This window comes from Tenrec ecaudatus, chromosome 4 (genome assembly GCF_050624435.1).
Source record: "Tenrec ecaudatus isolate mTenEca1 chromosome 4, mTenEca1.hap1, whole genome shotgun sequence".
In the NCBI taxonomy this organism is placed as follows: domain Eukaryota; kingdom Metazoa; phylum Chordata; class Mammalia; order Afrosoricida; family Tenrecidae; genus Tenrec; species Tenrec ecaudatus.
The window spans coordinates 15,700,060-15,724,961 of record NC_134533.1 but is presented as its reverse complement, the minus strand read 5'-3'; the positions used below and the strand labels follow the sequence as shown (position 1 = coordinate 15,724,961).

General features: G+C 42.3%; 1 protein-coding gene across 1 annotated transcript; it reads right to left on the bottom strand.

Moving 5' to 3' along the window:
* Positions 1–266: 266 nt before the first annotated feature.
* On the bottom strand, positions 267–17,137 carry LOC142446313 (glycine N-phenylacetyltransferase-like). The gene is made up of 4 exons (XM_075548078.1): positions 17,057–17,137; positions 10,987–11,094; positions 4,373–4,499; positions 267–442 (listed from the first exon to the last, which is right to left on the bottom strand). The coding sequence occupies exons 1-4, from the start codon at positions 17,135–17,137 to the stop codon at positions 267–269; spliced, it is 492 nt and encodes a 163-aa protein (XP_075404193.1).
* Between the last annotated feature and the right edge of the window lie 7,765 nt (positions 17,138–24,902).

Below are 24,902 nucleotides of genomic sequence, written 5' to 3'. Positions count from 1 at the left end.
AGATACAAAAACCAATCTCACCGCCATTGAGCTCATTTCTATTGCTAGGGACTAAAGGACTGTCTAGAACGTCCTGTGCATGTTGTCAACACTGTCACTGTTTTGGGGTGTAGAAAGTCTCATCTTTCTCCCACAGAGGGGTTAATGGATTTGAGTGTCATTGGGGCTCGTTAGAGGGAGACAAAGACCTGAAGCAGACAGCAGGGAAAGATGTGGAAGGACTGCTTTAGTCCCGAGAGGTCTTTGTAGAGAGGCTTTGATCAGACTCACATGGCCTTGGGTCTGCCACTCGTGGATGACAAGTTCTTTGCATCCACCAAGGAAGGAAACAGTTTCTTTGCTGTCTCAGGCATCACAAAGAGGAAGCATTGTGTTTGCTTGACCTTGAAGCCTTTTGTGACTGCAAGACTCTGGATCACCTCATTCAGGCTGGACTGTGAACCTAGATGGGGGGACATGGACAGATGTCAGCTTCACACATTCCAGTGAGAGGCTCTCAGCGGAGTAGGAAGTGTCAGGTGTGTAGATTCAGAAAACCTTGGTTCGATGAACTATCTGGAGGAAAAACAATGGGACCGACAGTTCCGGGAGGACTTGGGGTGGGGGGGGGTAGGGGGGTAAGGAAGTGGTGTTAACAAACACAGGGCCAAGGGAAAAACATGGGACCCAAAATGGTAGAGAGGGGGGAGTGGCAGGCCTGGTGGGGAATGATCAAGGGTAAGGTTGCATAGAGAAGAGGTATACTCTAGCCCAGGTGGTGACGAAGCATGGTAGTAGGGCAGGAGGAAAGTCAAGGGAGATTGAGGAAAGAGCTAGGAGTCAAAGGGCATTTATGGAGGTCTAGACAAAGACATGTACATGCAAATATATATAGGAGGATGGGGAAATAGATCTATGTGTCTATATTTATAGGTTAAGTATTAAGATGGCGGAAGGACCTTGGGCCTCTATTCAAACACTCCCTCAATGCATGAATACTTTCTTTTATTAAATTGGAACTCTATGATGCTCACTCTCCCGACACAGCTGCTGGAGCCAAAGGGGGTGAACAAGTAAATGTGGTGAAGAAAGCTGATGGTGCCCGGCTATCAAAAGAGATAGTGACTGGGGTCTTAAAGGCTTGAAGATAAACAAGTGGCCATCTAGCTCAGAAGCAACAAAGTCCACGTGGAAGTACACACCAGCCTGTGTGATCGAGTGGTCCCAAAGGGATCAGTTACCAGGCATCAAAGAACAAAAAATCATATCATTGACTGCACATCTCCATGATAGGATCGCTGAACACAAATGGGTGCATAAACAAATGTGGTGAAGAAAGCTGATGGTGCCCGGCTATCAAAAGAGATAGTGTCTGGGGTCTTAAAGGCTTGAAGGTGAACAAGCGGCCATCTAGCTCAGAAGGAAAAAAGCCCACATGGAAGAAGCACACCGGTCAGTGTGATCACGAGGTGCCAAGGGACCAGGTATAAGGCATCATGCAAAAAAAAAAAAAGATGTGTGTGTGTATGTATGTGTATATGTATATATATATATATATATATGTATATATACCATATTAAATGAAGGGGGAAGTGCAGAGTGGAGACCCAAGGCCCAAGTGTCGGCCAATGAATATCCCCTCATAGAGAGGTTTAGGAGAGGAGATGGGTTAATTAGGGTGCGAGGTAGTAACGATGAAGAACACAGCTTTCCCCCAGATCCTGGATGCTTCCTCCCCCCAACTACCATGATCCGAATTCTACCTTGCAGGGCTGGATAGGGCAGAGGCTGTGCACTGTTACATATGAGGGCTGGAGACACAGGGAATCCAGGGTGGATGATACCTTCAGGACCAAGGGTGTGAGGGGCGATGCTGGGAGAGTGGAGGGTGAGTGGGTTGGAAAGGGGGAACTGATTACAAGGATCCACATGTGACATCTTCCCTGGGAGAGGGACAGCAGAGAAGGCGGGGAGGGGAGACTCCGGATAGGGCATGATATGACAAAATAACGATGTATAAATTACCCAGGGCACATGAGGGAGGGGGGAGAGAGGAGGGAGGGGAAAAAAAAGAGGACCTGATGCAAAGGGCTTAAGTGGAGAGCAAATGCTTTGAGAATGATCGGGGCAGGGAATGTATGGATGTGCTTTATACAATTGATGTATGTATATGTATGGATTGTGATAAGAGTTGTATGAGTCCCTAATAAAATGTAAAAAAAGAAAAGAGGAGGAAAAAAATGATTAGGGCAAAGAATGTACAGATGTCCTTTATACAATTGATGTATGTATATGAATGAACTGTGATAAGAATTGTATGAGCCCCTAATAAAAAAAAAAAAGAAAACCTTGGTTCTGGGTTCAATGCTGCCGCTGAGTGGCCTCTGTATCTCTTATAAAGTATTAGGCAGTTTCCCCTGTTGTACTTAACTGACAACATGCCCCGGGATTGCTTCAGACACGGCCGTGTCATTCATGGGAATACTAAGACCTCGGCCAAGTTTTTCATTCTACGTTACCGGGCAGTTCGGCTAATTGAAAGAGAAGAGCTATAAAAATCATAGTCAACATCCATGAGCACTGACTGTGTTCTTAGAAAGGCAAACGGTACCAGGGACAGCCTACAATGTGCCCAAAGCTCAAGGTACTCATTTCCTAGGACTGTCGAATGCGCTGAGGCTCACTCAGGTTAGGTGACTTGCTTCCACTAGGGGGACAATTGTAAGGCTGATTCTGTGAGAGGCTTTAAAGGGTTTGCACATTGCAGCCTGCCTTCTCTTCTCAGCTCCTGGTTATCCTTGGACTACAATCAAGGGACAAGGTCAACACTAGGATTTCTGAGAGTCTCCATATGCTACATCTTCCACTGTCACCCTGTCACTTCAGCCAAGAATTGGCACTAACTGATAACCAGACCATCATTCAGCTGGGAAAGTGAGGTCACACCAAAACATCCACAGTCCACTGCATGAGTAAACCAAGGAATCCCAGCAGAAGACCGACTGGCCTTTCAAAGGTCAGCCAAATTGCTGGTTCAGAGAATTAAGAGCTCATCAATTTTTATTGGTTTACCTTATATCGTGTTTATCCTACACATCCAACGTTAACGCTACAACCAGATATGGTGATAAGAATTTCGTATTCAAGATATCATTTCAATGAAGTCTTCTGCAAATGAAACAATAGTTTAACATCACCAGTAAAGACTGTCTACCGCGTGGTATATCATGCTCCTGTAAAATCCAGTTACGCCCATTGAACTGCTAACAGCTAGTGAGAAGGTTAGATGGCACACGAGGAGAGCGGTAAGTTTATGTTGGTGCAGGAGGAACACTGGGGAAAAGGAAGAATGGTCACCCAACGCCAACAATGCAATGAGTGTCCCTGAATGGATCCTGGCAGAAATCGTCAAACTGGCGTATGTTCTGCTGTGTGTATTCTCTGAAACAACAGCAGCAACCACCATGAATGATTAAACGAAAAAGAGTCATTTCAGCTTTTCCATGACCCCTTGTTTGACCTAGGGAGCCCTGCAAGAGCTCACCGGTGAAAGAAAAAGTTGGAGATTTTCTCACCGTGTTGCTCCATGGGAGAAATATTGGGTGATTTGTTTCTTTCTGGATTACAGTCTAGGATAACTTATGGGGCAGATCAACTCTATAGCACATAAGAGAACGTCTCTGAAGGGTAACAGCAAGGAACAGAAAGAGCAGGGATGCCGTTCTAGGGGTACTGACTGTAGACAGCATACTCATAGGCTGACAGCTGGCCTTGGTGATCTGGAAGAGGTGCTCTGTGGCACAAGGAGTTGTTATTGTTATTCCAGGAATGGAACGGAGGGGAGCAGCTGTGATGTCACCACCAAACACCCCAAAGGAGCCTAGACCTCTTTGTCAATTTCATCACAAGTCAGTGGCAATGAAGAACTTCTATTATGGTTCCCTATAGGAAACCAAGTCCCCGAGGAGTGCATATGGGTACCACATGCAGCTGGTAATAGAAAGGTTGCAGGTTTGAGTCCATTTAGAGAAAGACCTAAAACTCTATTAATAAAAAAAAACCCCAGCCTTTGAAAACCCCTTAGAGCATCCCTCTACTCTGACACTCATGGGGTGGCCCCTCTCCTGTGACACTCATGGGGTGGCCCCTCTACTCTGACACTCATGGAATGGCCTTGAGTTGGAGTCATTTCCATGGAAACTTGTATAGAAAACTCCTTCTTTCCTGCCTTTAATGGTTTTCCTTTCCCTTTCCTTTGTAAATATAGCTGCAGCTGATTAAAGAAATGGACCATAGGGTGAGGGTCTGAGATTTATAAAAAGGAGGTATAATGAATAAGAGGGGGCATAGTCAGCACAAAGAAGTGAGTCCGCGCAGAGTCCAGTCCTCTCACTTTGGATTTGCAAATGCTGTTTCCAGTTGATGACTTTTGCTGAGTCCAGGAATTCCCGACAGCTCTTGGGATCCTTGGAGTAGATGTGGTAAGTGTTGGTGTAGTGATCAAGGTCATCTGTCATCTCCTGTTGATGTTGGGGAAAGGGGGATAAATCAAATTCCTTCTGTGTCATATTTACAATGCTGATTCTTTTAAACACCTCGATTTTATGAAAGTTATAAATATTAAAATATTTTGGTATTGTTATCAGTGCATGATCATTTTAAAATAAATACTTTTATTGGGGCTCTTACATCTATCACAATCCATACATTCCTGCAATGTGTCAAGCACATTTGCACACATGCCACCATCATCCTTTTCAATGCATTCTCTTCCCACTTGAGCCCCTGATATCAGCTCCCCCTTTCCTCCCCCACCCACTCTCATGAACATTTGATAAGTTATGCATTATTTTTTTTCCATATCTCACATCGTCCTCCATCACCCTTCACCCACTTTTCTGTTATTCATTCCCACTTTCTCTCCCCACCCTCCCCTAATCCTCCTGGTATCTTGACTTTCCTTGTTGACCCTAAGGGGTTTATCTATCCTGGATTCCCTGTGCTTTGGGCTCTTACCTGTAGCAGTGTGCATGCTCTAGTCTAATCCAATTGGTAAGGTAGAACTGAGGTCATGATAGTGGGGTGAAGGAAGCAGTAAAGAACTAGAAGAAAGTTATGTGTTTCATCAGTGCTGTACTGCGCCCTGGCTGACTCATCTGTTCCATGTGACCTCTCTGTAAGGGGATATCCAATTGTCCTCAGATGGACATTGGGCATGATCATTTTTTTCTGTATCACTGAAGTCATGAGATGAAGATAAGAGAGATTCAAATATTACATTTGTAATGGAAAATTTTTCCACAATACTCTTCTATACACATACATCTACTCCATTAAGATTTAAAATCAAAGACATAACCATTTAGAGAGTATTATTTTATACCTCATAATCCTCTACAGGAGATGATAAGAGCAACTGACAAGGGCCAACTTCTGTTGTGAGAATGAATTTTACTGTAGTTTACATTATTTGGTTACAGTGAAGAAGAACTATCCAAGAAGAACACAGAGCCAAGAAGAACACAGAGTCAAGATTGGACAAAGATTCATTAAAAATCTGTGAAATGAGGCTGACACAAATTTTTCTGGCTGACAGTGAAGAGGAATTGGACCACTTACTCTGAAGATCAATGACTACCTCAATATGAATTATAACTCAACAGAAGGAAAATAATACAACTAGACCCAGAAGCAAGAACATGATAAACAGTGGAAAGACTGAAATTGTCAAGGATGTAATTTTACAGGAGTATGAAATCAACATCCATGAAAGCCGCAGTCAAGGAACCAAATGATGTATTTGCATACAGCAAATCTACTGCAAAACCAACTAACCAAACAAAATACACGCACAGACACACAACTCTGTAAGGTATTAAAACAGCAAAGACCTAGCTTGGAGGACTTAGGTGTGCATGAGTTCAACTATGGTATTATTGATCCATATGCATGTATACCAGCACTAGAAAATGAATAAGGAAGACGGAAGAAGAATCGGTGCTGTTGCCTCTGGCATTGGTAAAGAATATTGAATATACCATGCCAAAAGGATGAACAAATCTGTCTTGGAAAAAATATGCTCAGATGCTTCTTAGAAGTAAGGGTGAGGAGACTTCATCTCAAGTACTTGGATATGTCAGCAGGGTCTAGTCCCTGGAGAAGGACATCCTACTTGGTAAAGTCAAGATTCATTGGAGGTGAGGAAGTCCCTCAAGGAGGTGGATTGACAAAGTTGCTGCAATGATCGTCTCAAACATAGGAACAATTGTGAGGACACTACAGAATGCAGTGACATTTTCTTCTGTTTTACATAGAATCTAGGGACAGAGGAAATTCATTGGCATGAACAACAAAACATATGTAATGAAACCAAAGAAAATGAAGAACACTTTCAAATGAAGACCTTCCTTTAAAAATGTGTGTGCTGCTTCCATGTGGGCTTTGTTGCTTCTGAGCTAGATGGCCGCTGTATACCTTCAAGCCTTTAAGACCCCAGTCACTATATCTTTTGACAGCCGGGCACCATCAGCTCTCTTTGCCACATTTGCTTATGCAACTGCTTTGCCTTCAGCAATTATGTGGGGCAGGTGAGCATCATGGAATATCAGTTTAATAGAACAAAGTGTTCTTGTATTGAGCAAGTACCTGAGTGGAGGCCCAATGTCCATCTGCTACCTTAATACTAAACCTAAAAATATATGCACATAAATCTATTTCCCCATAATCACATATAAATATATTTACATATGTACATGACTGTATTTAGACCTCTATAAATACCCTTTGCCTCCTAGTTCTTTCCTCTATTTCCATTTACTTTCCTCTTGTCCCACTATCATGCCCAGGCTTCATTTGGGTTTCAGTCATTCTTCTTGGTTACATTTCTCTTGATCAAGCCCTACCATGGCCTCTTACACCCTCCTCACCATCGATTTTGGATCACTGGTTGGTCCCTTGTCCCTGCATTTGTTAACTCCCACTTTCTTTTCCCCGCCTCCCCCTCTTTTATGTCCCCCAGAACCATCTGTCTCATTGTTTTCTCCTTCATCTTGTTTATCCAGCTTAAATATATTACATAATAAATGGAAATATTGGGATAAAGAAGGCAGAGAAAAATATTACCGCAGTTACTGTAGAATCAATATAGTTAACAATATTGCAAATACATATGTATATATATGTACACATTCACAAGTCATTTAGGATGCTGATACATTTTTCTCTAAAGCACTATTAAAATAAAGATAGCTATTTCATACTAAGGACCCCTGGTGGCATGGTAACTACGAGTTGGGCTGCTAACTGCAAGGTTAGCAGTTGGAAACCACCAACTGCTGGGTGAGAGACAGACAGGGATTCTCACTCCCATCATGAGTTACAGCCAAAAATCAGCAACAAAGAGAGTTCCGGTCTTGGAAACCCGCAGGGGCAGGTGCACCTTGCCCTACAGGCTCACTATGAGTCAGAATGGACTCAATGACAGAGGCATTATTTAGTAATTCAAGAACAGTTGTGTCCATATTAGAGGTATCATATTGCTATTTTGAAACTTTTTATTGTGAATTGAGTGAAGGTTTATAGAGCAGATCAATTCTCCATTCAACAATTCAAACACATTTTTTTCCCATCTGATTGATTGCCATTCTCACAATAAAACATCACTTGCCCCACGTTCACCCTTTGTCTCCTGTTTCCATTCCTCCTTTTCCCTAACCTTCTTAACTTTATTCTTGGACACATGGGGCACTTTGGATCTCAATTTGTTGATTTATTGCAATATGACAACCATCCTAGTATCATTGTTTCCCTTATCATCTTGTCTATTGTGTGGCTCAAAATTGAGCTGCAGAGCAGAGTTTACTTGTACATTCACACTTTAACTTCATATTTTAAAATGGTTTGAAAATTTTGTCCCTGGTAGAGATCCAATTTTACCGCAGTAGTTTAAAAAAAATTAACCCAAATATATGCAAATACTAGTGATGTCATATTTATCTTTATTTTCATTAAACTCACCAGGTGGTTTTACTTCTGAGCTTTGATCTTCCTCTTCATTCTAATTAAAGTGCTTCCTTTCCCTGTTCAGTCTGAGAAAAATACGTTTAACTCCAAAATCAAGTTCAGATGAAGCTTCTATCAAGAAATGTCCCTAATCAAAGTCACAAAAGAGACTAAGCTTGTTGGCTGGCAAGAGACATGCTGGACCCCATAATCAATCTTCCGGTTTAGAACTGAGGCCACACTTATGGTAAAAAAATAAAGGAGGAGGAGGCAGAAAAGAAGAGGAAGAAGTCATTAACCATATGAGATGGGCCTAACGTATTTACTCGTGTGTAAGCCGAGTTTTTCAGCACAAAAAAGGTGCTGAAAAACTGGGGTTCGGCTTACACATGGGTCAGCGGTATCTGGGGGCAACTCCCCCCTCCTGAGGTAACGGGACAACCACCTGTTATCTTGCGGGTGATTGCTTTATCTCCGCTGTTCATTCAAAGCCCTGCTAACACTGCAGGGCTTTAAATGTTTGTTAACTCACATCTAACCATCAGAGCTGTTCTATGATGTGGAGAGCTCCAATTCCCAGAAGCACCCAATGTGATTCACTTATGCCAGCAGCTGAACTGGTTAAGAATGTGTCTGTGGCTGTGCTCCATCTCTCTCCTCTGTTCTCTGTTAATTCACATCCTGAATCCCCTGACTGCAAAGACTCACACCCCTCCTCCCGGCTAACATGTCGCACAGGGCAGAAGGGGCGGCATTACCATGAAAATTCTTATTTTTTAACCTATTAGAAATGGATACTCTTGAACCAAAACAAAAATGCCGGCAATATGAGGCTGGTTTCAAAATGAAGGTTGTCTCAAGAGTAGAAGAGAGCAATACCATTATTTCAAGTAGGGAATTCTGTGTTGACCGAAAGCAAGTGAGGGAGTGGTGGAAAATGAAGGCTGACTTGGAACAGATTCCAAAAGCTAAAAAAGCTTGTCATGGTTTAATGTCTCTTTATAGGGTTCTAGAGAGTGAATTGCATAAATGGGTTATGGTATGTCATCAAAATGCTTACTGCGTAACACACATGGGAACCCACATACATGCTCCACAAAGGGCTAAGAATGACAAATATAAAGCACCAGGCATTGAAAAATTTGCTGCGTCAGCAGGATGGTGTACCTGCTTCATGAATAGGTTTGGCCTACCACTATGTTCGAGACACAGAACAAAGATATCCCAGAAATTTCCATAAGACCTTGAAGAAAAAATTATGTCATTCCAGTCATTTACTATAAAACAAAGAAGGATTTATAATTAAGACGTGGCAGATATTCAGAGTATTGACGAAACTGCCATGGCTTTGATCTTCCAAGCAACATAACTGTGGCAAGTTTAGGGGGAAAAAATACATTTTTCTCAAAACCACAGGAAATTAGAAACAAACAAACCACTTTACAGTTGTTCTACTGTGTTTTGCTAATGGAACTAAGCTGCATCTTGTCATTAGTTTCAAAAGAAAGACCTTGCCTAAAAAGATCAATTCCCCACCAAGAATTACTGTGCATGCACATGTTAAAGGCTGGATGGATGAAAACGGAACAAAAAATGGGTGGAAAAAAGTTGGAACCAATGACCAGGAGCAGCCTTAAAGAAAAAGCCATCGTTACTTGTTTGGGATATGTACAGAGTCCACCTATCAGATGACGTAAAAAGAATGGCAAAATCTAGTAAAGTTACTTTAGCCGTTATTCCAGGTGGGCTTACATCTGTACTGCAGCCTCTGGATGTATCTTTGAATAAGCCTTTTAAAGACCGTGTGCGAAGGATGTGGCATGAATGGATGCCATCTGTCCAAGCCGGACTAACAAAAGGAGGAAATCTCATGAACCCTGACATAGAGTTAATAGCAAAGTGGGTTTGAAATGCATGGGAAAACATTCCAGAAAACATGGTGGGACGTGCCTTCCAGAAATGTAGTATTAGTAATGCTTTGGATGGCAGTGAAGACTGCACTTTGTATGAAAATGACAGTAGTGATGGTGATGACAGTGATCTCAGTGAGGACAGCGTCTATGATGACCTCACACCAGCTGAAGCTCTGCATTTGGATAGGGATAAGGATGCGCAATCCAGTTTTGAAGGATTTTAACTCTTTGCATTTTAGCTTCATTGCTGTCTGAGCTCAGGGAATAATACTCTTAAGGTATCATTGTTGATACCTTATTGTTTTGGTTGAACCTATTTTGAACTTACTGTGCTAGTTTACTAATGTTAAATGACTTGTCCTTTTATTTATGTTTTTATTGAAAAGAAATATTTAAATACATTTCCCCATTGATGTCTCGATTTTTATTAATTTTATTTTCATTTGTTTTGATTATCGAAACTCACCAATAGCTTCTGCATTTTCCAACCTAGGCTTATACTCCAGTCAATCAGATTTTCCTGTTTCCCAGGAAATAATTAGGTACCTTGGCTTATACTCAGATCGGCTTATATTCAAGTACATATGGTATTTACCCAAGGTCAAAGTTCAGAGGGTTGGATTAGAAAGGAGAACTGGAAACAGGAAACACAGCGAGAATGAAAAGTGGAGGGTGATAAATTGAGTGGATTGCGATCAATGAATTAAAGCAAAATGTCTATGAATTTTGGGGTGTAAAACTGATGATCTGCTCTATAAATCTTAATCTAATTCACAATAAAAAAAGGTTAAAATATAAAAGAAGAAGAGAGGTCCTTAGATCTCTTTTGTAACTTCAACCACATTTAATTTTTATCAGCTTTCACCTGGGTAGTGTTATATCTTTTACATCTTCTGTTTGTCTACATCTTACATCACACTACTATTCATTTGTTAATCGGCCTCTCCCTTCATTCTAGAGTTCACGATGGGGACTTTCTCTCCATGCAAAGACAATTCCTGTAGTCCCAGGATCTACCACATTGCCAGGCCCATCACAGGCATTCACCACATAGAAACACAAAAGCACACGCATGCCACATTTGGTAGCTTACCTGCTCCTCAGGGTGGATAATCACTGTGTTAAAGTCTGGCCACTTGTCCACTAGGGCCTTTAGCTTGAAAGGATTTCCCTGGTTCATGTGGAAGACGGTTCCATAAACCTGCAGCATCCCAAGAAAGTAGGAGGGTTGGCACGTTATGGTGGGATGGCAAAGTACCTTATATTTGATCAGAACACTAATTTTCTTTAAGAATGCATTAAAAAATGCTAGAAAGGAGTGATATAAGGCATCTCGATAAAATAATCCTTATATAGCACTTTTTTGCCCCAAATGAGAAAAGTCCACCCCCCCAAATTTTTATGAATTTCACATCTAGCAAGATAAGAATTGTACGAGCCCTGAATAAAATGATTTATATATAAAAAAGAAATGTGTGTACACATAAAAATAAGAATTTTTAAAAGCATCAACATTTTACATGAATTAAAGTGTTCGGAGTTCTTACAAGAGGGTGACCCCGTTAAATGAAGGGGGAAGTGCAGAGTGGAGATCCAAGGCCCAAGTGTCGGCCAATGGAGATCCCCTCAGAGAGGGGTTTAGGAGAGGAGATGGGTTAATTAGGGTGCGAGGTAGTACCGATGAAGAACACAGCTTTCCCCCAGATCCTGGATGCTCCCTCCCCCCAACTACCATGATCCGAATTCTACCTTGCAGGGCTGGATAGGACAGAGGCTGTACACTGCTATATATGAGGGCTGGAGGTACAGGGAATCCAGGGTGGATGATACCTTCAGGACCAAGGGTGTGAGGGACGATGCTGGGAGAGTGGAGGGTGAGTGGGTTGGAAAGGGGGAACTGATTACAAGGATCCACATGTGACCTCTTCCCTGGGAGAGGGACAGCAGAGAAGGGGGGAAGGGAGACACCGGATAGGGCAAGATATGACAAAATAACGAGGTATAAATTACCAAGGGTACATGATGGAGGGGGGAAAAGGGAGGGAGGGGAAAAAAATAGAGGACCTGATGCAAGGGGCTTAAGTGGAGAGCAAATGCCTTGAGAATGATTGGGGCAGGGAATGTATGGATGTGCTTTATACAATTGATGTATGTATATGTATGGATTGTGATAAGAGTTGTATGAGTCCCTAATAAAATGTAAAAAAAGAAAAGAGGAGAAAAAAATGATTAGGGCAAAGACTGTATAGATGTGCTTTATACAATTGATGTATGTATATGTATGAATTATGATAAGAATTGTATGAGCCCCAATAAATTGTTAAAAAAAAAAGAGGGTGTCCCCGTAACACACACCAGAGGAATTCCACAGAAGTCAGCACAGGATAGCCACTGAGAGGTCACAGGAGGAGCACCATAAAGAGAAGTAGACACAGATCAATAGGTTTTGAAGCGCAGCAGGCTTTTGGATTACCACTGAGGAGGCTGACTGGGGCTTAGCTTTAGTCCGACAACAGTTGCGGCAGGTGCCGGTGTACTTTGGCCAGACAAAGGGCTTTACTTCAGCACAACCACAGCTTGACGCTGCCTTTGGTCAAGGTTTAAATCCCTCCAGTCTCAGGGTCAGGCGGTGGGGCTCATCTATTTCTTTCTCTCTCTCTCTCTCTCTCTCTCTCTCTCTCTCTCTCTCTCTCTCTCTCTCTCTCTCTCTCTTCTCTCTCTCTCTCCTGCCACTCTTAGGCATTCTGAAGATTCCTTTCTGTGTTAGATTAGTGACTGTTTCTTCAATGCACACCGTTAGGCTCAGGACTTCTTCCAACATTGCCTTTTGTTTCTCATATTGTTTGGTTGACGTTGTTGAAGCTGGTTGCTGCCTGTGTGTTGTTTTAGAGGAGCTCGGCGCCATTTTCCAGAGAGTTGAAAAGCACTAGGCTCTCCCTTTGGGAGACTCATAAGAATGCATCTTTGGACTGTCTGCAGCTAACAGTACTGGGGGTTGGGATACCATGTTATCCCCCTGTAGTGTCACTCTTTCCCTAATGAACCAGTATTCTGTTATTTGAAAGACAAGTTGGATTGTCCTCTGAGGGGACACTGGTTGTGTGGTTGCAGGCCCGGGAGGATGGAGCTGAGCTAGATGATCTCACAGGAAGCCATGGCAGTGTAGCCAGCAGTGTGGCCAGTGTGGCAAGTAGTGGCTCAGAGTGCCTTGGAGGGCGTGCAGAGGTGCCTGCTCCAGCAGAAGTGTCTCAGAGGGCAGGTGGGGATGCCCACTTTGGTGTAGAGTGCTGCGGATGGTGAACGGAATTGGGTTAGTGGGCAAGAGCAACCTGGAGGTTGGGTAGAGTTTCCCCCAGCAGTGTGGAGCACTGTGGAGGGTCTTTGGGGCTGCCCTAGGCTGTGTGAAGCACTGTGAGAGGCAGAAGGAAGTTCCCTCAATATAATACAAGCCATTTATAAAAAAACAACAGCCAATGTAGTAGTGAATGGAGAAAAGACAAAAACATTCCCACTGAAAAAGGGGACCAGACAAGGACGCCCTTATCTTTTTAATTCAACATCACACTGAAAGTCTTAGCTAATAACATAGCCAAAGGAAAGACATTAAAGGAATTCATCTGGCGAAAGAAGAGGTGAAACTATCATTAATGTCAGATGATATGATTTTACATATTGAAAACCCCCAAAGCTCCGCAATAGGAATGCTGGAAGTGATAGAGGAATATGGCAGAGTGGTAGGATACAAGATCTACAAACAGAAGTATATAGGATTGCTGTATACATCAGACAAGATCATGGAAGAGGAGATTAAACATGTAGTACCCTTCAAAATAGCAAAGCACAAATTGAAATATCTAGCAATATACCTAATTAAAAAATCAAAAGATTTGTATGAGGAAAACTGCAGAACACTATTACAAGAAACCCAAAGTGACCTCCACAAATGGAAGAATATCCCATGCTCATGGATCAGAAGACTCAACATAGTAGAGATGTCAAACCTATCAGGGCACTATATAAATTTAATGCAATCCTGATACACATACCAAAATCTTTTTTCAAGGAATTTGAGAAACTGACTACCAACTTAATAGAGAGAGGGAAGAAGCCCAGAATTAGCAAAGAACTCCTCAAGAAGAAGACGAAGTAGAAAGGCACCCTTTACATGATTTTAACACTCATTATACAACCCCAGTGGTCAAAACAGCATGCTATAGGTATAATGACAGGTACTCAGACCAATTGAAAAGAACAGAAAATCCAGAAATTAAAAATCAGCATACAGACAACTGATCTTCGGTAAGGGTCCCAAAAGTATCACATTGGAATCAGACACCCTCTTCAACAAATGGTGCTTGAAAAAAATGGATATCTACCTACAGAAAAATGAAGTACGACCCTCACCTCATTCCGTGCACAATAATAAAATCAAGATAGATCACAGACCTCGGAGTAAAACCCCAAACTATTAGGGCCATCAGTGAAAGAATTGGGACAAACTCACGAACCCTAGTGAAGGGACTACACGGGCTACTGGAAATAGGGAAGGACACAACCACAGAGGAGGCACAAATTGACAGGTGGGATATACTGACTTTTCCGAAAGGATAATAAGAAAGCCCACACACTGGGAAAACATCTTTAGCAATGACACATCAGATACAGGCCTTATTACTAATATATACAAAACATTGCTACTCTACAACAAGAAAAGAACCAAGAACCCACTGAGGAAGTGGGCAAAAGACCCACATAGAATTTTCACAAGGGTGGAAATCCAAATTACCAATAAATAAATGAGAAAACGTTTCCAATCATTAGCCATAAGGGAAATAAATGCAAATTAAAACTATGAGATACCCCCTAACAGTCTCATGATAGCGCAGTTCAAAAAACCAGAAACCAACAAGTGCTAGAGGGGGTGTGGTGAGATAGGTACTCTCATCCACTGCTGGTGGTCCTGTCCATATGTACAGCCAAAATGGAACTCGACCTAGTGATACCTAAAACAAATGGAAATCCAGTTGTCGAAGATCCAGCAATCCCACTTCTAGGCATACACCCAGAAGAATTAAGAAACAGACCAAGACCAGACATCTGCGCTCCAGTGTTCATCGTGGTACAGTTTACAACTGCAAAGACCTGGAAACAATCTACATTTCCCTCAACTGATTAACGGATTAAAAACTCTGGTGTACACATACAATGGTGTATTATGCAGCCCTAAAAAGCAGCAATGAATGCATGAAGCACATTGTTTCATGGGAAGAGTTGGAAGAAATAATGCTAAGCGAAGTTAGTCAAGCACCAAGGGACAAGTATAACATGAGTCCACTGAAGAAAGCTCAAAAATACAATGGGCATAGAGGATAATGCCTAAATCCCGTGTTGAGATCTGAGCACTTTGGTAGGGGTTTTACCAAGTAAAGGTTGCATATGGCAGCCAACTAGAAATGATGGGAAAAGAGAGGGGGAAAAAGAAAAAGGAAAAAAAAAAACCCAGAAAAAACCCCACGAGGGTGATGGGGAATAGGACACTAACATACCCACAGGGATGGTATTGTTTATGTCTCCACAAGAAAGGGAGAGAGGTACCAAACCCCATCCCAGAATGCCAAGGCTTGCATGCAATCCATTGGCATGGAGCAGTGAACTAAGAGAAAGGACGATGGGGCTGGGCCCAAGCCATGCTATGTTAACCCCCCTCCCCAGACGAAGGCAATGCAGAGGACAGCACTGAAGATAGAGCCAGGGAGAGTGGCGGGTCTGTCGAGACCACACTGCAGCCGCCAAAGAGGGAGAGAGAGAAAGAGAGAGTGGACCTCATGATCCACCAAGCCCCAGGGCCATCATCCCTGCCCAGAGCAGTCAATGCACAGAGAGGACTACTGGGCCAGCCCCACCACAAGACACGGCGTTCCCTCCCTGACCTATAGTGCTGGAGGACAGCACTGGAGACACTGTGAGGAAAGTGTGCCTGGTCTGTCCCAGGCACAGTGGAATGAAATACAAAGGGAGTGCAACATGACAGCAAGGGGAACAAAGTAACCAAACTCCCCAGCAATGCGGAAAACAGACATCTGACTTGCGGGACAGAGCTTAGCACCTCATCAGACTGGAATGTAAAACAGCAGACAGACCTGGTACTATATATTGTTTCTTACCCTTGTTTTGTTTTTGTTTGCTTGTTTTTCTTTTGACCCTTGTTGACCTATATAAGATAGTCAGGGCCAGCAATCACTAGGAGAAAACAACAGCACAGGCGGTCCTGGCAGGGGGACACGGGAGGAGAGGAGGTGGACAGGGGAGTGGGGAACCAACACACTCAGGGATGAGGGAACAACAAGAGATGTAAAATTGATTTCGAGGAGGGTATATAATGCCTGATGGGGTTTAATTGAGTGCAATGCATCTGAGAGGAACTACTGACAGCCGAATGGAGGGTGAGCATGATAGTGGGATAGGAAGAAGGTTAAAGGAAATAGAAGAAAGAAATAGGAGGCAAAATCTATTTATAGAGGTACAGTCATAGGCCTGTATCTATGTAAACATATTAATTTATAATGAAAGGGACAGAGACCAAGGCACATATATTTTTATGCTAAGTATTAAGATATCAGATGGACTTTGGACCTCTACTCAAGGCCTCCCTTAACACAAGAACACTTTGTCCTAATAACCTGGCACTCTTTGATGCCCACCTTCCTGACATGATTGCTGAAGACAAAATGGGTGCCTAAGCACATGTGGTGAAGAGAGAGAGGATGGTATCCAGCTTTCAAAAGATATAGCTTCTGGGTTTTTAAAGGCTTGAAGTTAAGCAAACAGCCATCTGGCAGGGAAGCAAATAAACCCACATGGAAGAAGCACACCAGCCTGTATGATCACGAGGTGTCGATAGGATCAACTATCAGGGATCTGGAACAAACAGTCTATATTGATATGAATGAGGTGTTTGGAGTGGAGACCCAAAGCCCCTCTGTAGACATTTGGATATCCCTCCACAGAATGGTTATGAGGAAGGGATGATTCAACCAAGGTGCAGTATAGCATCAGACTGCTGAATCTTTCTATCATGGAGCAGCTGGTGGATTCAAACCACCAACCTCTCCATTAGCAATTGAATGCTATTTCTTGCTTCCTTTAGGATTTCCCACTCTCACCTTTAAGGATTCAGGAAGGCTCTTCCTCAAGGAATTCTCCAGCATCTGTAGCATCTGGGCTCCTTGCAGTGTGAGCATCATAGAGGACCCTTCAGCCTAATAGGCAGACCAAGAAACAACGAGGAATGAGAAGAGCTAGAGGAGATTTAGGAACAAGACGAGTTAGTTATATGCTAAAGGCCCGAACTTCTGAACCCCTTCACTCTCGTCACCTTCCTGAAAGTCCTCAACAACTTCATGGAAGAACAAGACTGGCAGACCATAAGGGATCTTTCCACAAATTTTCTCTTACCTTCCTTATTTATGCTTGTGTTAATTCTAGTCATTGATTTCAATTTTAGATTAACAAGCATACTTTAAAATTCCTACAGAATCTTTTAAAATTAAGTTGTTTTCAGTGACTCTTGATTCCACCAGTAACAATTACATTTGCGTGTATTTTTGTTTACCCTTAAGTCATATTATTTGTGGGATATTATTTGTAGTAGTCACCACCCGAATACCTCTTAGCCTGCTTCATTAAAAATGAGTGAGGTTTCTGTGAATCAGTTGGAAAACTGAGGGTCCATCCATCCATTGATCTATCCTTCCATCCATTCATCGATCCATTTACTTATTCAATACTTTTTTTGAGTTCTTATTTGGAAAAACTGTCAGTGTTAGGGGTTTGAGTACCCAATGACATGAAAAAAAAACATGACACCTCTAATCTAGCCACCCACAATTACTAAGCGAAATAAAACCTGACGACAAGTACTAAGGCAGCAGATGGACATTGGGCCTCCACTCAAGCATTTACTCAATTAAAGAGCGCCTTGTTTTAATAAATTGGCATTCCAGGATGCACACCTTCCCAACACGATTGTTGAAGAAAAATGTGTGCATAAGCAAATGTGGGGAAGAAAGCTGATAGTGCCCAGCTATCAAAAGCTATAGAATTTTGGGTCTTAAAGGCTTGAAGACAAACAAGTGGCCATCTAGCTGAGAAGCATGAAAGCCTAAATGGATGAAGCACACCAGCCTGTCTGACCACATGTTGTAGAGTGGACCAGTTATCAGACATCAAAGAACTAAAAACAATATCAATGGGGCCCGCCTTCCTGATATGATCGCTGAAGACAAATGTGTGCATAAGCAAATGTGGTGAAGAAAGCTGACGGTGCCCAGCTATCAAAAGATATAGCGTCTGAGGTATTAAAGGCTTGAAGATAAACAAGCAGCCATCTAGCTGAGAAGCATCAAAGTCCACATGGAAGAAGCACATCAGCTTGGTTGACCATGAGGTGTAGAAGGGACAGTTATTAGATATCAAAGAACTAAAAATCATATCAGTGGGTGTCCTCTTTCCTGATAAGATCACTGAAGACAAATGTGTGCATAAGCACATGTGGTGAAGAAAGCTCTTGGTGCCCGGCTATCAAAAGATATAGCATCTGGGGTCTTGATGGCTTGAAGACCAAAAGCAGCCATCTAGCTGAGAAGCACAAAAACCCACATGGAAGAAGCATACCAGCCTGTGACCACAAGGTGCAGAAGGGACCAGTTATCAGACATGAAAGAACTAAATATCATATCAATGGGTGCCCACCTCCCTGGTACGATCAATGAAGACAAACGTGTGCATAAGCAAATGTGGTGAAGAAAGCTGAGGGTGCCCAGCTATCAAAAGATATAGCATCTGGGGTCTTAAAGGCTCGAGTGGCCATCTAGCTCAGATGCAACAAAGCCCACATGGAAGAAGCACACCAGCCTGTGTGAACATGAACTGTCAAAGGGATCAGGTAACAAGCACAAGGAACAAAAAACCATATCATTGAAAATGTGGGTGAGTGCAGAGTGGAGACTCAAAGCCCATTGGTAGCCAAGCAGACACCTCTTACTGAAGGATTGTGAGGAAGAGATGAACGAGTCAAGGTACAGGGCAGCAATGATGAAACATATATCTTTCCTATAGTTCTTAAATGCTTTCTCTCCTCCCTCCCCCGCACTATCATGATCCCAATTCTACCGTATAAATCTGGCTAGACCAGAGGATGTACATAGGTACAGAGAGCAACTGGAAACCGGGAATCCAGGACAGATGACTCCTTCAGGACCAGTGGTGAGAGTGGCGATGCCTGGAGGGTGGAGAGAACTTGGGGTAGAAAGGGGGAACTGATTACAAGAATCTACGTGTAGCCTCCTCCCTGGGGGAGGGACAGCAGAGAAGAAGGCAGGGGGAGACATCGGACAGTGTAATATATGAAAAATAATAATAATTTATGAATTATTAAGGGTTCATGAGGTTGGGGGAAGTGGGGAGGGAGGGGGAAAATGAGCAGCAGATATTAAGGGCTCAAGAAGAAGGCAAATGTTTTGAGAATGATGATGGCAACAAATGTACATATGTTCTTGGCACAATAATGTATGTATGGATTGCGATAAGAATTGTATGAGCCCCCTATAAAATGATTAAATCAATTTTTAAAAACCAATGAATTCTAATAGAAACGACTAAGTTATTTGTAGGGTACAGGGAAGCACATATTGTTTTAATGTGGCTCTTTTAATGTGGGGGATTTTTACATGGTTAAAGATGTCATTTTGAGGATGAAGGTGTTAATGACCCAACACATGACAATTTACTACCTCACATGCATCTGTATGCTGGAGAAGGAAGGGCAGAGAAGAATTGATGCATTTGATTGTTGTTTCAATATTGAATATTGAACATATATCATTGACTTCCAAGGAACCTGGTGGGAAGGCCAGAAATTAGACACTACCAGCTGTTTTGTGAGAGAATGATGGAGCATTCTATTGCCTTTAAAAGTTCCAGTCTCAGAAACTCACAGGGGCAGTTCTACACTGTCCCACAGGGTCACTGAGACCGAATTGACTGAGTGGCAGTGAGGTTGGTTTTGTGAGTTTATGGACTGCCAGAAGAACAAATCAACCTGTTTGGGGAGAAATTCAGATGAATGACTCCTAATTTCAAGTCAGGTTGATCCCATGTGTTTTAGAGTACAGTTGTGCTCCAAAGGAGTTTCAATGGATGGGTTATTGAAAGCATGTTGCCAGGCTTTTCTTCTGAGGTACCTGTGAGTAGGTTGGAACCTCCACCATATTATTTAGGAGCCAATTAGGTTAACTTTCGTATCATGTGAGATGCCACAGAAATAAGTAAGTAGTATAAGAACAGCATTTTACACATTTAACTCATGCCGTCATACGGTGATTACCCAAGCAACTGCCTCTTAGCAATCCAACCACACACACACACGCACACACACACAGTATGAAAGTGTCTATGCCACAGTGATTCCTTCAGAAGCTGCGCTGTTTGGAGGAGGATGAACTACTTCAAGTGGAGACATGGAGGAAGTGTTCAGAGACAACACTGCATTGAAACTGATCTCTGAGGAAAAGGCAGTGTGAGCTGCCATGCTCTAGTCCAGAGCGGAATAACTCTGTGACTTTACAAATAGATGGTTCCTTAGAGTAGTTTGAAGTTTTCAGAAAATTATTCAGGAAGTACAGAGCATGTCTGTGGATTTCATCCCCAATTCCCTCCCCCACCCTCCCACCCCGCCCCAGTGTTGTTTCTCTTAATTAGCATTTTGCCTTCCAGTGGCACATTTGTTACCTGTGGTACATATTGAAGCGAGACAGGTTTAACATTCCTAACTAGAGTTCATAATTTATATCCAGATTAGTGCTTGAGTCGTGACTAATGTTTAACGGTATGGTTTTAGATCAGCAAGGAGGAATTACAAAGGAAGATATCTGCTTTTGCCAAGATGGCGTTCCTCCACTCCTGCGCTCCTAAATTCACAAAGAAGCACATCACCAGATCTTTTTTCCCCTAGAATGTCTTATTCTGGAACTTCAGTTGAAACCTCTTCAGCGTGAGAGTAACATACAAGCTTCCTCTGAAGGTTGATGGTGGCTGTGCTTGAGGTTTATTGGCTAGGAGCCGAGCCCAAATCTCAGGCATCACAATTAGATCGGTGGAATGGAATGGTTGAGACATAGATGGTTTATTTATGGTCAATTGATTTCTGACAGAGATCCCTAAAGCATTCAGTGGGAAACCGAAATAGGAATTTTCTTTTCAACAAATGGTGCTGGTTTTCATTTTCCAACACTCAGATGTTTCCCTGATAGACTCAAATATCTTTCAAAGTCTGCATGAAGCTATTTGGAGAGAGATTCTCTGGGAAATCTGATGTCTGCACTGCAAGCTGGCATGTCAAGGCAGTGAGCAACGTCCTTGCCATTGAGCTTCAGAGCGTTTCAACTGGTAGTTCTAGAGGCATGGACTTATTCAATGAAAAGAAAAGAAATTTAGAGAGAATTTGATAAAGCCATACAGAGATAAGAAAGGACTGAACACAAGAAACCCAATGTCCAGCCAAAGGGAAAGTAATATACACCGGGCCTATCACGATGCCACAATTCCAAGGAATGACCACAATGCCGCTCCATACATGTGCGTGATAGGTGGGAATGTTGGTGATACACTGGCTAATGTAGTTGGCTGATTAGCCAAGAGATTAGTTGTCTGAATTCCCCAGCTTCTCGATAGAAGAAAGTTGTGATAGTCTATCTCCATAAAAACGTTCAGCCACAGAAATCCGATGGGGCACTTTTACAGGGTACTAGGGTTCCCATGAATTACACATGACTTGACAGCACTGAGGTTTCATTATTGCTGCTGGATACATATGTGAGAGTGTATTAACATTAAACCAGCTCATATATATCATGTACCTAAGCATAATTTTAAAAGTGAACACATACACACAAACTAAGATATAACCAAGTGTTGGCAGTAGCATTAGACATAATATATTTACTGTCTATTTAATAAAATTATTTACTTCGTGAACAAATTTAGTCTGTATCCATTGATATAGTTCTTCTCTGCCTTTAAGTGTGTGCTTTTCATGGCCCTTCAGGGCAAAAGCTGCCAATCATTGTATTAAACCAGATGGATTAAATAAGGTAACAAGTACACAGTGTCTCCACCCAGTAAGTGCTAGATAAATATTGCATGGACAAACAACCTTTCGGGAGGTTCAGTTCTATCTCTAGTCATCTACCTGTTCTGGAAAGTACCCAAATCCCTCTCCCTTCATTTATTAGATGGGCCAGATAAACCTCCAAGAACTTTCTCTTTTAAAAGTCTTCTTTATTCATTCCATATTTTCAATGTCACTGATTTCTGCTCTCAATTCTATGATTTCCTTTTAAAAATCATTTTATTGGGGCTCATATGACTCTTATCACAAGCCACACATACATCAATTGTGTAAAGCACCTTTACACATTCGTAGCCCTCATCATTCTCAAAATTCGCCTTCCGCCTGGGTTCTTGGAGGAACTTTCTTATAGTATGTATCAAATTGTCCTTTAATCAGTAGATATCAGGATACGTTTTGATTTTTAAATTGAATCTATTCCTTTGCCTCCGGCATCTCTGCCCGTGTATTCGTCACGAACCTCAATAAAATTACTGTGATTTTTTTCACACCAGTGGAGGGCTGTGGCAAACCATGGTTACCTTTATTTTTTAGACAGCTCCTCACCTGCAAAGTTATCTCCACAATCTCCGCAGATGTCCCAGAAACCAATGAAGAGCAGCGGTGCACACTTCTAATGCCGTCCCGTGGAGCAGGCTCTTATATAGGGTGTCTTTGTGGCTCTTCTCTGGGAATGACTGTGCTGAGCTGTGGATCTGGCACTAAGCAAACAATGAAGGCTGTCCTCCGTATAAATGGAAGGCAGACCTCCCCTCCACACCTCCTTTGAAGGAGCTTGTCTGCAAGGTTGTAAACTGGCAGAGGGTCCTGTGAACTTGGTTTTCCAAAACACTTAGCTGCTCTCTGCCCCAACATCAGCAATCATTAAACCAAACCCATTGCAGCTGCTGAACTGTGGAAGAACATCGAGAACATGTTCATGAAGCAAAAGGTCGCTAAGAAAACAAGAAAAAAAACAACAAAGCGGATGTCAGATGTGACTTTGAACCTCGCTGTTATCTTGCCTACGTCAAATGGAGGAAAGGATGAAGTCCCAGCACTGATTAGGAAATTTGAAAGGGCATCGCAAGGAGACAAAGTAACATATTATAATGAACTGGGCAAAGACCTAGAGTTAGAAAACCAAAGAAGGAGGAACACATTCAGGAAATCTTACACTCAACGGACTCAAGGGAAAAAAACCAAGTCTCAAGTTTCAATAAAAAGTATTCAATGGGCACAATATCGAATGATGAAGGAAGCATCAAAAGAGGTGGAAAGATACAGAGAGCCAGTGTACCCCCAAAGAACTAGCATATATATTTGAGTATAAGCCAACCAAAATATCAGCCAATGCAGTCAACATTCCATCACATAAGAAGGTGGCACATGAGTAAGAACCAGTAGTACTAAAGGAAGACGTTCAAACTGTACTGAAAGTGTTAGACCTAAACAAGACTCCAGGATTTATGGAATACCCATTGGAATGTTTCAATGAGTTGATGAGGCATTGGAGGCACTTACACATCTATGCTAGGAAATTTGAAGGTAGCTAGTAGGCCAACTGACAGAAAGAGATCCATATTTGTATCGATTCCAAAGAACCGTGACACAAGGTATGTCAACTTATAGAATAATATCATTAATATCACATGCAAGTAACGTGTTGCTGAAAATCATCCAACAACAATTGCAGTGGGATATTGAAAGGGAATTGCCAGAGGTTGGTTCAGGATGGATTCAGAATAGGATGTTGAAATCAGACATTGCTGATGTCATGTAGATCTTGGCTCAAAGCAGAGAATACCAGACAGATATTTACGCAATACACTCAACTGCGTGGATCCTAACAAAGTATGGTTAGCCTTGAGAAGAAGGGGAATTACAGCGACTTCATTGTGTTCATGGGGAACCTGGGCCTGGATCAAAAGGCAGTTGTGCAAACAGAACAAGGGGATGCTGCACGGTTGAAAGTCAGCAAAGGTGTGTGTCAGGGTTGTATCCTTTCAACATACATACTCAATCTATATGCTGAACAAATCATCACACAAACTCGCTTATATGAAGAATAATGCAGCATCAGGATTGGAAGGCTGCGATATGCAGATGACACGATCTTGCCAGCTGAAAGTGAGGAAGACTTGAAGTACTTTTTGATGAAGATCAAGGTTTGCAGCCTTCAGGATGGATATGGATTACAACTCAATGTAAAGAGGACTCAAATCCTCGCACCTAGAACAATAGGTACCATCATGACAAATGGAGCAAAGGTTGAAGTTGTCAAGGATTTTGTCTTACTTGGATCCACAGTCAAGGTTCATGGAAACATTCCGGCAAGAGATCCAACAACATGTTGCTTTGGGCAAATATGCTTTACAAGACCTCCCTGAAGTTTTGAAAAACAAGGATGTTACTTGGAACTTAAGCATTGTATTTTCCATGGTCTCATGTGCATGTTGAACATTGAAAAAGGAAGACTAAAGAAGAATTGATGGTTTGAATTATGGTGCTTGTGAAAAATATTGAAAGTACCACGGACTGCCCAAAACACAATAACATCTCTCACGGAAGAAGTCCATCCAAATAGCGACTTTGAGACTAGGATGGCAAGACTTTGTCTCAGGAACTTGGGACATGTCAGGAGACACCAGACCCTGGAAGGACGTCATGCTTGGTAAAGTAGAAGTTCAGCACAAAAGAAGTCCTTCAGCAAGATGCATTGACAGAGTGGTTGCAACAATGCTCTCAAACATTACTGCAAGTGTGAGAGTGGTGTGGACCAGGCAGGGTTTTGTTCTGTTGTGCAGAGGGTCGCTATGGATTGGAACCGACTCAAGGGCACC

Excerpts from the sequence above, each read along its gene's own strand:
- LOC142446313 (XM_075548078.1), bottom strand. The coding sequence starts at position 17,137 with ATGATGCTCACACTGCAAGGAGCCCAGATGCTACAGATGCTGGAGAAT. Across the intron at positions 11,095-17,056 it reads GCCTTCCTGAATCCTTAAAG|GTTTATGGAACCGTCTTCCA; the intron begins GTGAGAGTGGGA and ends GGGATGCTGCAG. Across the intron at positions 443-4,372 it reads ACAGCATTTGCAAATCCAAA|GTTCACAGTCCAGCCTGAAT; the intron begins GTGAGAGGACTG and ends CCCCCCATCTAG.